The sequence below is a fragment of the Cygnus atratus genome, chromosome 3, assembly GCF_013377495.2.
Source record: "Cygnus atratus isolate AKBS03 ecotype Queensland, Australia chromosome 3, CAtr_DNAZoo_HiC_assembly, whole genome shotgun sequence".
Taxonomy (NCBI): Eukaryota; Metazoa; Chordata; class Aves; order Anseriformes; family Anatidae; genus Cygnus; species Cygnus atratus.
Window position 1 is genome coordinate 89,606,071 of NC_066364.1, and position 15,130 is coordinate 89,621,200.

General features: G+C 36.3%; 1 protein-coding gene across 1 annotated transcript in view; it reads right to left on the reverse strand.

Annotated features, from left to right (window-relative positions):
• Positions 1-15,130, reverse strand: part of KIF6 (kinesin family member 6) — a 169,634-nt gene that overhangs the window by 19,658 nt on the left and 134,846 nt on the right. Inside the window, exon 16 of the mRNA XM_035563115.2 lies at positions 12,507-12,557. Coding sequence (XP_035419008.1) covers positions 12,507-12,557 — 51 coding nt within the window. The remainder of the gene's footprint in view (positions 1-12,506; positions 12,558-15,130) is intronic.

A 15,130-nucleotide genomic window follows, 5' to 3' on the forward strand; every position in this document is an offset into this window, starting at 1 on the left:
GACTCTCCTGGGCATGCTGAAGTGCATTTGTCTTATTCACACAGTCTGCCAGGGTGTCTGAGTTCAGGAGGTGAGACCCCCTTATAATGAAGAGAGATAATTCAGTGTGGAAGACAGAAGCAACTTAAAATGGCAGTGCTGTTTTTGAAGGGTGAACTTCCTTACCTGAAAGCATCAGCAAATTCTGCTAGTCATTACAGAGCAATGCAGGACCATAATATTGTGGCTTTTCCTCCCTGATTTATTTGAACATTGTTGTGGTTTAACCCCAACAGGCAGCTAACAGCCCCTTGCTCACTCTCTCCGGGTGTGATGCTGGAGAGAATTGGAAAAGTAGAAGTGCAAGAACTCATGGGTTGAGATAAAGACAGCTCACTAGGTAAAGCAAAGCTAAGCTACATGCCCCAGCAAAGCAAAACAAGGAATCCATTCGCTACTTCCCATCGTCAGGCAGGTGTTCAGCTGCTTCCAGGAAAGCAGGGCTCAGCACACGTAACATTGAGTACTTGGAAAAATATTTTTGTACTGGATCTCAAAGGGCAGCCTTAGGCAGAATTTGGTGACGTATATAAAAACACCAAGAAAAATATTTTGCTGCTGATGATTATACTCTGTAGAAGGGATTATTTGGTTGTAAGTTATCTGCAGAACTTGTAATAAAGCCTTTTATGAACAAATAAAGTACCTCTGTGATGCAAAGGCCTCACCATTTTCAATCCCAAGTGTAGCTACGCATGTTCCCTCTAGGAAAATGTTGGTGATGAAAACAAGAAATACAGCTGTGGACAAGGTGAGCTGCCCAAAGTTTTGTATACATACACAATAGAAAGAGATGAGTACACTGCAAGCTGACGTGGCCCTGGCAGCAAAAGAAAGCACTGGATATTTCATCAAGCAAAGGGCTAAAACTTAGATGTCCATCAGTGTGTTCCAGTCACAAGAGCAGAACAGATCTGATTGCAGTGTCAGGTGAAGAAGTCCTGTGGTAAGTCAAGTCCCAGGACGTGCCTATTTGGGCGCTGCTTTTTAAGTTCTCTGATGCATTTTCCCATTCTATTGCAGTCTCCAGGTCAGCTTTTTGTCATGCCTGCTTATTGCAGCAACATGCTTGTGAACTGAAGGGCATTCACTCTAGAGACAAGACATTTTTGAAACTGCCTACTGTAATATACATCAATGAACACGTGGATCTTTCCTGATGTTCCAAGCAAAGGAGATCTATGGTCTGGTGCAGTGTTTTTCAACCCTTTTGTTTGCTGTTGCTTCTCCCTTTTTCTTATTCCCTGCTACTTCTTTCGTCCCCCTCACTTTCCTGAATCCATGCTTTGGCCTCTTTGTGCACCTGTGCTCCTGCTGCTGACACCTCGCAGCCCTCTCCTCCCACCAGCAATTTCAGCTACAACTCAAGCTAGGAGGCTAAGGCAGAGGTTACTGGCTCAGGCTGTGCTCTGTATCTCACATCTAAATAGTAGCATTCCTCAATAGGCAGGCTCAGATATTTAAAATAATACAAGAGAGACAACTGAGTGACTAGACAGTACAATGCACAAAGCATAGTATTTGCTTAAACATAGAAAATAGATAACTAAGAAGAATTTATTTTTGCTACAGGTTTTTCTTCCTCTAAAGAGCATCCTTTTTATTATATATTTCCCTGTCTATATAGAAACAGAAAAAGTGTATTAAAACATCAAATCATTTTATCTAGGTTTCAGACCCATGTTTCAGGGATGTAGAGGTTGCATAGTGTACATGTTTAGAAAAATATTGCCTGTGTATATGCAAGGGGCTTCAGCTGGCTTACTTCTATACAATTCTGTACAACAGAGTTATTTTAGCAGAAGTCAGCAGCGTACTCCTGAGGAGTATTAGTTCCTCTACATTAGTGTGACTACACATACAACTGAGAGGCAAAGCTTATGAATCCTGCATTCGGGGTCTTTTATTAACTGAGTACTGAGTCACACAATGCAAGGAAGAGGTTTTGACAGTGCAACATTTGGTAGCAAAACAGCTAGCAATATATGTATTTATCTTTAGGTTAACTGCTCTTGTTCTGTCTTCAAATAAAACCCATTTGGCAGAATGGGACACAGGACACAACTGATACCAGCTGCCTACTTAAAGAGGAAGGTGAACCCTGCATGAGTTGACAATTCATGGCATAAAGATGTTTTTTTTTTTCGCAAACAAGATTGTAAGAGGCATATTAAATTATAATGTTTTTACTTGAATGAGAGGGCCAATTCTGGAGCAAAAGAAGCAGTGAATTTTACAACACTTTCCACATTACCAAATCATACAGTACCAGAAAGAAATGATAGCACCTGCTAACAATCTGTCTGTTTCAAAGCATTATAGAAAGCATGGATGAAAAACATTATTTCCAGTATGAGATACCAAGTGTAATCACCATAGTTTACTGCAATCAGGCAACAACTTGAAATACTCTGACAGATTCTTGTCTACAGTCACAAAATTTTGCAAGAAACTCTCTGTGACCTTGAACTTTATATTCTCTGGGGCACTCATATATTTCTCAACCTGAGTATATCCTGGAAGTCAGACTCCTAGGGATTTATTGTCCTTGTGCCTCAAATAATATTGTGCCCTGCCCTCCGTCTGTACTTTTGCAGTCAAAGATTTTCATTTTTTCACTGGATAGTCTTGTGTTTATCTACTTAAATTTATAGTCACTTGAAGTAACCAAATTTAGAATTGACTTCAGTGTCCAGTTAATATTTTTATTGCTTTATTTATCAGCTTTGCAGCTTTTGGCAAACTCAGGCTTCAGTTCGTTCAAACTGCAGCATATGTTGTCATTTTAGCTTTGTAAAGAGCTACCCTTCGGTTGCTATTCAGGATCATCTTGCAAGCAATTCTCCTGTTCTTTTTTCTTATTCCTCTCCTAGGTCATGTCAACCTATGTTTGTCACCAGGCACTACCATGTGTACCTTATACAAAAGCAAAGATGGGTATGCACAGTGAAACTCATGTGCAAATGGAAAATATCCTAATGTCTGGAAGAGTTTATGTTGTGGGTTTTAGAGCACTTTACCCTTAATCCTAATGTAATAGATTTTTAAAATTTTGGCCAGGTGGTCCTAATCATACCTTGGAATAAACTGTCTCATTTTCGGTGTTTTATAAATGTGTGTGTGTAGGGGGGGATTAAAGTATGTGTATTTTGTTTATTCTTATTTTTATTTTAGTCACTGAATTTAGAAAAAGGATCCATCACTATGCTCTTCTCTGTGTGCCATTGTATTGTTTACTGTTTTACTGGCTTAAGATTGGCTCAAGCAAATTGACTTCCAATGCACACCTGGAAAGCAGAGATTTTTTTTTCCAGTCTCTTAGAGCTCTTTTGTGTAAATACAGACTCACACTTCAATTCCCTTAAGTCTCTTTTTTGAAACTAGTCATCTGTGTATTTGCTCCTGAAAATACAGGACACATGAAACAGAAGGCGTTGCCTACACTTCAGCTGCACTCAAGCCAAGAAGGTTTCTGAAACCATTGTGGCTAAAAGTTCCCTGTTGGTTTCCAAATATACAAGTGCAATTTACTGTGAAGAAAGAAATAAAAAAAAAAAGCTTCAAGTTTAATTTGTTCCATAAACATCACTTGATTTAGTGGAATAGTAATGTAGCTGGGTCATAGTCAACCCCTACTAATTCAGATTCTTGCCTAAATGCATTTTTCCATTAGATTACATAAGATTATTGTTGCATCACTTACGTTGTTCATAGTATTAGACAAAGGGATAACCGATATTTGAGGTGGAGACAGCAGCTATTAAACAGCACCATAACTATTGCAAAAAGAATGAGAAATATCTAAAGGTGCTAAAGGTATAGTCATCCTGAGTGTCACAGCACGTAGTAGAGATACTGAAGCTTGGTGTGCCCATGTGTTTTCCTGAGAACCCTCAGATAAGCAGATGTACAATTCTCAGTTCTGGTAAGAGCCAGACTTGCTGTGAATGAGCAATATGCATATGCATGCACAGTAAGTCCTATGCTTGCACATAACATTTAGGAATGCAGTGCACACAGTAACTGTGTTATCAATTCAGTAGGTCCAACATTTTCTAAAAGTAGTGGGTATTTAACCTGCATTCTGCATGGAACTCCAGCCATGTTTGTCAGTACAAACACTTATGACAATGCACAAAAGCATCTATTTGGGGCTGTACATTGAATTTATAGCAGCAATGTCATTTACAAAAAAAAAAAAAAAGGAAAAATAAGCATACATGTTCTATACTTAATTGCTTCTGTTTAAGCTGTGTATGGGTAGATGGGTCAAGCAACTGACATGTCACGTCAATTCACAAAAAAGAGGTTGATTCAAGTGTCAATACTCTGAAATGTGTAAGGAATCAAATCAAAGTAGTATCAGCCTGAACAAGTTTGATCTTTCTGCTACAAGGTATTAGTAGAAGACATTTCATCTGCAAGAGAGAAGTAAAATGGAAAAAAAGCACAGCATTGTTGGTGAAATCAATATACCATGACCTGAATTTAGTAAAGTATGCAATAAAGACCAAAGTACTGCAGAAGTTTTGTTTCCACTCTCCCACTTAGCTAAGAAGCCCTCTAAAAAAGTTTGACAAATCCTTTTGTAAATGTTGGTATGAAGTGGAAGTTTTCTCAAAAATTTCTGAAGCAACAACCATAGGACTTCATGTCAGCAGAAACATTATTCTTTACAGAGATTCATGTTGATATTTTTCAGTGTTCTGGCATGTGTACTAGACTAGAGCTATATACAGCTTGCACAGTCTAGGGGACCAGAGTATGTTTTTGGGACCCTCTATCCCTGTTGTCCATCTTCATACTTCACACCGAGTGCCACACTTTTGCTAGTACTTCCATGCATATATCCATCAGCTGTAGGAGCTGAACAGTGAGGCTCTCAGTGTTGGGCTACAAGATGAAGAAGGTGCAAGAAAAAATATATAAATATTTACTCATTTCTCATCACTCAAACAGGTCTTTCGTATGAAGGAAATGACATTGAGCTTAATTAAAATGTCCTGGTAGTTGTCAGCTGACTTATACTGTACTGCATATGAGAAGAGACAATCCTGACATTCAGAAACAATTATAGTTCATCCACAAGATTTTTATCTGGAGAAGTATATGCAATCTCTGCATGTTTGTGGGATATTATCATCATCAGTAACTACTTGTTGCAAGTCATTATTTTCTTTTGATCTTAAAAATTTGAAAAATTTTGGGTAAAGAAATAGTGAATTGATTTCTTCTGGCCATTACAACAAAACAAAAAACGGAAGAAGTTTTGCATCAGATTTGTAGCTTGATCTGAAACACTGAATACCCCATTAACACTGATATTTGTCATTCACGCCTTTGTCACATGATTTACTTGATCAAGTAAAGTTGCTATTCTTGCTTTTACCTTTACCCTTAAAAAATCAAAGCAAATACAGATGTGAAAAGAGCTTCATTGGTTGTTTACAGTTCATTAGATTACAAAACTGTTTGTTAAATGGACAAAGAGCTCTCAGAGCAAACCTTTCCTGGTACCGAACTAGCCTGCTGCCCAACAACCCACAGGACATGGCCTTTAACGTACAAACTCAACTTTATGTAATCAGAAGGAAGAAGTTTGCAGCTCCTTAACTTGTAAGTTACTCATAGTTGTTCTACCAGAGCCAACAGGGAGAGGCTACTCCAAGGTGTATTGGAGCAAAACTAACTTAGGCATAGAATCAGTAGACAGTGCAAAAAAACATTTTTTTTTTCCACTTGCTCACTCAAGTCATATCTTAGAATCACCAAAACACTCTGGTTGGGAGGGACTTTGGGAGGCTGTTGCCTCAAAGTTGGGTGAAAACTGAATCAGACTTGGTTGTCTAAACATGTCTTGAAAAGTCTGAGGATGGAAATCCTGCAAACCTCTGTGAGGACCCCTTTTAACACATATAACTATCCTCATAGCATCTTTTTCCTAATACTTTAATTTTAGTAGACTAATTAGAGAATCAAGAGCTTCATCTCCAGATTCTGTCTCTTTACCTACTAGTCACCTAAAGGAGTCTCTAAATAATAATGCAATTCCCTCTGAACTCGTTAGTGTTTTGGAAGAAATATTTATTGCAAGAAAACTTAGAGACTGCAAGCTGTCCTAACAACAGTGAAATCTTAAAGTCGGTGTCAATAAAACTCAGAACCGGATTGCTGTGATAGAAGTTCATGACTCTTAATAAAAATATCACTTGATCCAAAGATGTCTTCTATTCTTTTTTGAGATCTGATAAACTGAAGCTGAGTAGGTCATGTGGAATAGAATATGTGTTCCTATTAAGGAACAAAAACAAAAACAAAACCAAAACAAAACAAAAAAACAATCTCAGAATTTTCTCTGACAGTTCAGAACAACATTCTTGCAAAGATTTCCCGTAAAGATGCAGTGCTCTCTTCCTTGAGGACACAATGAAAGAGAAAACTCATGGCTGCCTCTAGATTTTAGCACTGCAGCTAGTAAAACCTGATAAAAAGAGTAACAGAAATACAAAGAAACAAACAAAACTAGAAAACAACCTAGAAACAGCTAAAGAGAAACCTACTGAAAGAAAGGTCTGGGTGGGCTTGAGGCCTGAAGGGCCACGTTTAAGAAGAATTTTCTTATTATAATACACTTGTACAGTTTTGAAAATTCATTCCTACATAATACTGGGAAAAACAAAGAAACAAACAAACAAAAAACCATAACACCTGACAACAAACGTCAAGTACTATGGCATGGGATCCACTGCCACTTGTCTAGCTGCTGCTTCAAAACCCTGTTTCTTTTTCTGGATTGTGATAATCTTCACAAAAGAACTTAGTATGTACAAAAATACAAAAGCTCTGCAAGAGCTCCTTGTATTAGGCATAGATGGCACTGAAACTAAGCCCGAAAAAAGCATGTGAGTTTGAGAGAGTAAGTCTGTTATGGTGTGTAACTTCACAGTTATCTGAAGCCAAATTCTATGCTGTTTTCCTGTGGGACACACCTGGAATAATTGCAATGACTTAGCTACACTACAGTAACAAGAAGCTACAAAGAACCTCTAATCTACTTAAAATATCCTGTGTAATGACTTATATATGTGTTCAAAATTCGTTGTCCATTAGCATTACAAGTATTTGCCTAAAAACTTATTTAGCAAATATTTCTGAAGACATTTAATATGTTGCAATAATTAAACAAAGCAAATTCAAGAAGATCCTTATCATCAGCAGAGTAAATCTTTCCTTTTTAAGAAAGAAAAGAGGCAATGTTTTCTGAATTTTCAGCCAGCTTTGCTATTTATATCTTTGTCCTAGTAATTGTGAAAAATGATCATTTTCAACAAGTACAATTTTACCAACTTTGTCAGAAACAGAAAACCAAAAATAAACCTTAATGCAAAGCATCTCTGATTGTTTTCCTTTGAAATAATAGAAAGACCTAAGAAATCCATCACTAAAAAGAGTGGCTTTGGAACCACTAGAGGACACCCTAGGAATAAAATCAGTGCCCACCATGCACAGGAGCAGTGAACTTTTGCAATAAAAGCACTGCTGTTGGTTGAGATTTCAAGCACAAGTACTTGAAGAATACAACACACTTAAATATTATGCATAACAAAATTGTGAATTTCTAAGAGAAACCTTTCCTGTATTCAGAGACCACTGGAAACTGACTATACTTTCTTTTCCTATTTTTATCCCTAAAAATAGCATATTTTATGGGTTGAAAATACATGAACAGACCCACACAGTTATCTCTTGTCACAAAACAAAACAAAAACCCTTAAAATTCTGGACTTCAGACAAACTGAATATTTCTCCAAAGGTCTTTTTTTTAGTCTATATATAAGATACCATTTTTCAGTGCCAGGAATGATGGCCTTAAAGCGGGCCATCTATTATTTTCCATGGATTGCATTGGACTTGTGTGGGAAAACACAGACTGCCACTTTTCTCAGCTTCTGTCATTTTGTGATTGAAAACACTTGTGCCTCCTCATTTCATGGCATTAGGACAGATCAAGACTCTGCTTCATATGAACAAAGTTAAATGGCTTCTCAGTTACAAGATGTAAAGCAGTGAAAGAAACAGAGCTCATTTTATTTAAATATGGATTTATTTAAATAAGAGATTAACTCTGATGCAAACCAGCAGTTTGGAAGTGCTATGTGCTTTCCATTCACACAGATCACAGAAGATGAGTTCAAGACTGTTATTGATTATTAGTCTAGTCAACGTTATATATGTCTGCGGGATGCTTCAATGGTTACAGGGAGGATTTTCATACAGTTCCCAAGCATCCCCTATACACTTACCAGATATAAACCATGGTGGCACAACCTTTCTAATGACATGCACTATGCCTCATGTGGGACAAGTGGGAGCAGCAGTTCCTGATTCTAACAATCCTGGTTCTGATAATGCTGTTCTTTCACTTCTAATCAACGAAAGGCAAGGAAGTATTTGAGACTCTAAACCAAATGCTAGTATGCATTTTTCTGAGATTGAAATGTATCTGTTATTTTTGACTCACCTAGTTATTTTATTTTTCATGAAGAATAGTTTTTTTTTTTTTTTTCCCTCCCTAAGGAAGTTTCTTCAAAAATGATCTTGGGAATAGGTCTTCCAATAACAGAAGAAATGTAAGTTCTTACTTCTAAAAACAAAGTTACAAAACCTGGAAAACTTTTTTTTTTTAAATAAAATGTTGATAAAACTGGGCCTTGATGCTGAAATCCTTACTAAGGTTGCAGATTCCTTACAAAGACCCACATTTATCATCTTTACCCATGTTAGATATTGCATTTATTTTTTTCAAATAGCTCTACAGAGAACGATGGAGTTGTGCAGAAAGAGAGAGATTAATTTGGTCCCAACAAATTTCTCCAGACAACAAAAGGTGTTGCCCCTTCTGGATATTTTCAGGGGAGTCCCAAAAGAACTAATAGGTTGCTAACAGTTTCAAAACTTTTATTAAAAAAAAAAAAAAAAAAAAAAAGGAGGCTAATGGAGAAAGAGACCAATAGGAAAAACATTTGAAATGGAAAGCTGCAAAACTGCATTTCAATTAAGCCCAGAAAGTAATTGTGATTATTGCTAAAGAGGGGCATGATATCCTGAAGATGATGCATCATTTCACCTTGATTTAGGAAATGTTTCAGGCTGCACATTATGAAATTTCTGTGTATGAAACTCTGTCAAGATCTGTTTGAAGCTGACAGAACAGCTGTGGGACTTGCAGATTCAGTAAACATTTCTGTTGATATGGGAACATGAGCCAAGTGTACATTCATGGGTCCTTTCTAACTTCCAGAGTTAACACAACAGAGGCCTCCACTTGAGATGCAGTTGAATATACAAAACTATTAGTCTCAGTACAGTCGTTTCTGTTATGGAAAGTTACTGTACAAAACATGCCTTTGCCAGCATGCATCCCAATAGGACTGTGTTCCCAGTACGGTATGTCATAGGTTTTCCTGGGTAATCAGATGGTTCCAGTTTAGGATTCAGTCTCCCCCCACTGCTGGTGAATGATGTTACATTAGCCTAATTGTCTATTTGCAATCACATTCAATCAATGTAACACCAGAATAAGATAATGAAGAACCAGGTCCTTATTTTACTGAAATGCTAGTTTAAAGTATCTTCAGATAATGATATAATAAAAAACACACAGTTGCATTCTAAACCATTGCAAACCCAGGGGAAGCTTTTCTTTCCAACCTTTTCTTCCACCTTTTCCAACCAGAGGCATCCTGGTAACTCACTGTTTTTGCTCTGTCAGTACTTCAGTGCTGTGCACATTATTTCATTTTAAATACTACCTAAAAATGCAGTTAAACATGCAGAAGGAAGTGAAAAGGCAGAGGAAAGAATCATACAAGCCCTTAAAGAAGGAAAATTCAGAAGTGAATAATATTGTGGAGGGAAAAACTTGAGAGAAGACAGAAAAGGGGAGGAATGGAAGAATGGGGGAAAAATTTAGGCAGGAGGAATTAGGAAAAGTGAAAGAGGAGATCAATGAGAAGGTGGAAATGGAAGTAAAGAACAGCAGAAAGAATATGAAAAGAGAGAAAAAAAGGTATCATAATTTTGGACTCAATCTTGCCAATTCTTACCCCTTCAGACCGTATGTTACTCTGAAAGGTCTTACTGAATAAAAGAAGGTATTTGCATAATGAGGTATTCTTGTCATTAATAAAGATGAAAGTGACACTGAGAGTGAATCCTTGCAATTTTATACAAAGTATTCAATTGTTTCTGGTTGTGTACTGAAAAACATGGAGTACTCTCTTGCCTCCAGTGAAACCTCCCATCTATTTGTGTCCTTTGTTAACTTCCAGCATATGGTGTTATAAAAAAGAGAACACTAAGAACAATGGATAAGTAGTGGAGTTGTCCTTCAATGAGAAATTCACATCTTAAGCATAGCCATCGGGGAAACAGATCTACACTGTTTAAAATCCAACTAAAATAGCTTCTTAAAGCATTTTAACCATAAAATGCTTTAAGTTAAGGAAAAAAAAAAAAGGCAGCTGGAAGATGTTAACTTGGCTTCTAATTGAAACAATGGTGTGTTTTATTTCATGTTGGGATTTCAACAGACTCTTAATTAGCCTTTTACCAGGCAGTTTTCATTTAAAAATATCTTGATGACATTCTGGTCATCAAGAAAGATCTTGGGAGACTTGACACCTGTTACTCCTTGGAAGAATATTCATCCAAATACGCAGGCAGGCAAATAATACTCTCCCAACTCATAGAATAAATATTAAGTCAAAATATCCAGAGCATTTAAAAGAATGAATAACGAAGGGCAAACAAAAGTCTGGAAAATACTTTGTGTGGTCCAGACTTAGTGATGATAAGCAGATAGCAATGTTCAAAACAAAAGCCAAAAATGCATGTGTTGCCTGCTACGTTATGGAATACTAAGAGAATATTTACAATGTGAATGTATAGCTGATAAAGTCACTACTATGTCATTTCCTAAACACATGAAAAAACTATGCTTACCCGTTTTATGAAAACCAGCTTAGATAGTTATTCAAAACAGCATTTGCAACACAAATGTCTATATATTAAGAAATCAGTACATAAGACATACAAGATGTCATCATGCAGATTGAAACATGCAGAAAGTATATCACTTCTTACTTTTTTGGAAACACTGAATAAGGAATTCTAATAAACAGCATTGCTATGATTCATCTTGGTTTAACTTCTTAATGTGACATTATGAGTAAATAATATTAAAAACAGTGAATTAAACAAAGAATTCCACGTGATAATAAATTTACCGCTTTCAGGCTGAACTTCAGATACTGATCAAAATAATTTGAGTTTGACTTTTGGGCTTTATTGACATGGGTAGCATTAGTTTTCAGTGCTGATTTTTACATAAAATTGAAAAACAAAAAGCGTATAAAATACTCACATCAACAGAGCTTGACATGTACATGGTTAAACATGGTTAAATTAGAAAGAGAAAGGGGAAACTATTATTTTGCAGTAATTTGTTTTCCTGACTTTTGTGAGGAAAGCAAGCACCCAAATTTTCTCTCTCTAATTAAGAGACAAATACTATTTCCTGTGTTATGTATACCATTGAAATAAAACCATAAAATGCATTCAGGTCTGAGTTAGATCCATCTTTTACATGAAGAAGGTCCATGACATCATTTTAGGGGGTTCTTTCATGGATCTAATTGAGGTGGGCTTAACTTGTTCTTGCCCCCAGCAGGTGTTTTTTTTTTTTTTTTTTTTTTTTTTTCTGTTACATTTTAGCTGCAGTTTACTGTTCCAGAAGTGGAATTCTGATATGGACACTCCTAGGCTGTTTCAGTACAAAGTCAGTGGAGTCCACTTAAAGCACCTTAAACCAAATTTGGATGACTTTACACTTATGTGAACAACTTACGTAGACACTTATAGCTTCACAGCTGTGTCAACAGAAGCTACAAGGAATAACTTTTCAATTTCTATAAGTAGATGTAAAAGAAATGACCTGTATATGCCTTCAGTCACTCTTGGAATGAGGGAAATTTAAAAAGATGTTAGATTGATGGCTAACTAGAGGCTCAGTTTTAGGACAAATCAATATCTGTTAGTGGGAATCCAAGAGTCATCACAAAGGATACACACACACACCCAAATAAATTTAAAAAATGCAGAGATATTAGACCTCTCTGTTCCTGTTTTGGTCACCCTGGTAAGATTGCTTTTACAGTTAGAAGAAAACAAAACAAAAACACCAAACCAAAGCTTTTTCACCATTTTTTTCTCACCACATATAAAAGAAGATGCCTTTTGAGCCAAATCTCTGGCAAAGTTCACAGACTCCATGTTCTTTAAGGTATTGGCTATTGTGGCAACATTGTGGCATAAACTGTTGTAAAAAGTACAACCTGCCCAACAAAAAGATTAAGCCAAAGGAGATAACTTGTGATCCCACTTGCTTCCGAGTGTTTCAGTCTTACCTAGAACAGCTCTTTGAATATGCCTCTGGGTTAGCTCTCCTTTCAGATGGTCTGCAAAAGACAAAAATGCAAACAGAATTTTAAAATGTCAAAAATTAATGAAGTCATTGCTTATTTCCCACCATTTGAAATCCCACGTGCAGTTGGCCAGTTTAAGGGATTTCGCCTGATCCATAGGACAAGTGCTTTTCTGAGCTCTCCTTGCTGCAAGTAAGCAGCTAGGCACAATTTGGCTCTATGTATCCTAAAATTTAATTTTGTCCAGTATGAAAGACTGAAAATGAAGCTATTTACTGTCAAGCACTTTCACAGGATAATGAGCTCCTGCTGCTCCTGCTACAAAAGAAGTCCAAGTGAGGTTAGAAGACATACAGAATTCCAAGTATTTGTTTAAACAGACTTGTAGACGCTAGCAGTAGAAATGAGATATTAGGTCATGCAGTCCACCTCATTGCAAGTGAAAAATTGGTTCCCTACAATCTATTTTTTTTCATGTTTGTTCAACTCAGTTTTAAATATCCCATGTGCTAGAGCTTCTGCAAGTTCCACTGCTCAACAGAACTCACTGTACAGATATCACTGGTGTTTGATGGAAACTTGACTTAATTTCATTATCTCATTATTCCTAGCCAGGATCTCATGCCCTGTATAATTCACCTTTACCCTTTTATTAATTTCCTTCTTGATCTATGACACTGTTCCAGTTCACCAATTATTTCAAACCATAATTAGATTACCCATGGGAAGACATTATTCATTGATATTAATGTAAACAATAAAGGAAAAACATAACCCTTAATGTGCAGCTTCAGAGTGTATGTGTTCTGGGAGAGAATGGATTATGTCTTTTAAGATTTGAAATTAAAACAATTGCTAAGCAGAGACTTGTTCACAATCTTTACTAATCTATACATCTGGATACTAGGAATAGAAAAAAAAGGAAAAAATATCCATGATGGATTCTTTTTTTTTCCAGTTTTATGACTACGTGCATCATATTAGCATGTATTCTGAACTAAAAACATCTTTACTTATTAGTGAAGACTTATAAAGTAAGCTAATCAGAGCAAATTAAGTCATTAAGTGCTGTCAAATGCTTAAACGGAGAATGGAAAAAAAAAAAGACTTAAATTCACAGGTCATGAGGATTAGACTGCTTTATAAGTACTAAAGAACTATGAATAATTAACCTTCTCTAAAGAATTAAGAGGATAATTCTTAGGTATTCAGCAGCATTGTGAACAGGTATTGTATGCAATACATTACAGTATAACAGCCAAGTTATTTTGTTTTGTATGGCTTTAGAAAAGAAAAAACCAACCCCCCCCCGAAAACAAACAAACAAACAAAACTACCTACTCATTGTCTATAAAAGAGATATTGCAGATTCCCATTTTGCTGCACAGTGAGCTTTATTCTTTTCAATTAGTTCTAGTCTTTTCTATTAGTTCTTTAAACCAGTGAATTCTTCTCTATATAAAGTTATCTGTAATATTAAGAAAAGCCTTCAGCTACTGAGAAACAGATTAACTGAAAGAACTAACCTCACATACCCCAGCTAACCAAATAAATCCTGTCTCAGCTCTAACACAACCAAAAAAAAAGGCATTCAGTTAAGTAAGTTCCTGATTTCTGTAACAAAACAAACAAAAAAAGAAAACTTGATTAATCATTTTTACAGATGAAGTTTATTTAAATGATCAACACTTATGTTATTTGTGCTTTGAAAGCTTTATAAAGCAACAAGACTGAAGTCAATACTCACTGAAAAGTAATTAAACATAACAATTTTTTACTCCCATTGCTTTTTGTTATTCTGGATATTTAGATCCTTGTATTGTACTGTATCAGACAGGGTGATGTTACTCACTCTATATTGAACCATGAGTCAGTTATGAAAATTCATAGCAATCTTGTGATTCATCTCAATGGATTGACCTTAACTTAGGTTTCTCAGAAAGCCAACTATACATGTAACTTCATGTAAGCAAACTGAAAATGAAGGTGACTTATACATGAAGTTCTCTATCTTGTCAATATGCAATTTCAATAGAGTTATTTCTCTTCCTTTAACCTTGCTAGAAACAGATCTGCAACAATCCAAATGTTTTGCATAAACTTCAAGCAGATCAAGCAGCAAAGCAGATCAAGCAGCAATGAGGTCAACTGAAAATAAGCAAGTAAAACGAGTCAATGAAAGTAAGACTGAACTACAAACTGATATATAACAGCCTTCAGTCAACACAAATACGTGGAAACAGAAGAATATAGGAGCTGTTTCTTTTAAATGATTATAGCCAAGAGGCTTCACTTTCAATTACCAAGAATTTACCAGTACAGAGACAGCTGGGACAGAGAGCACAGAAGCTGCAGAAGCCCTACTTTTATGGCAAACTATTTGTTAGCCAGCCAACAGTGTGAAACTGTCCCAAATGCTCCTCCCTCCTTTGCTTCTAGCCTTCATACACTTCTGCTCCATCCATGACATGGACCATAACATGTAAGACATCTTGTACTTCTTATATTTGGCGACTTCATGAAAAAAAAAGAGAAGTTGGAATCAGACCACCTATAATCATAGAGGAACCAAAGAAAACTTCTTTGGCTAGGAAAATTTCAGTCTT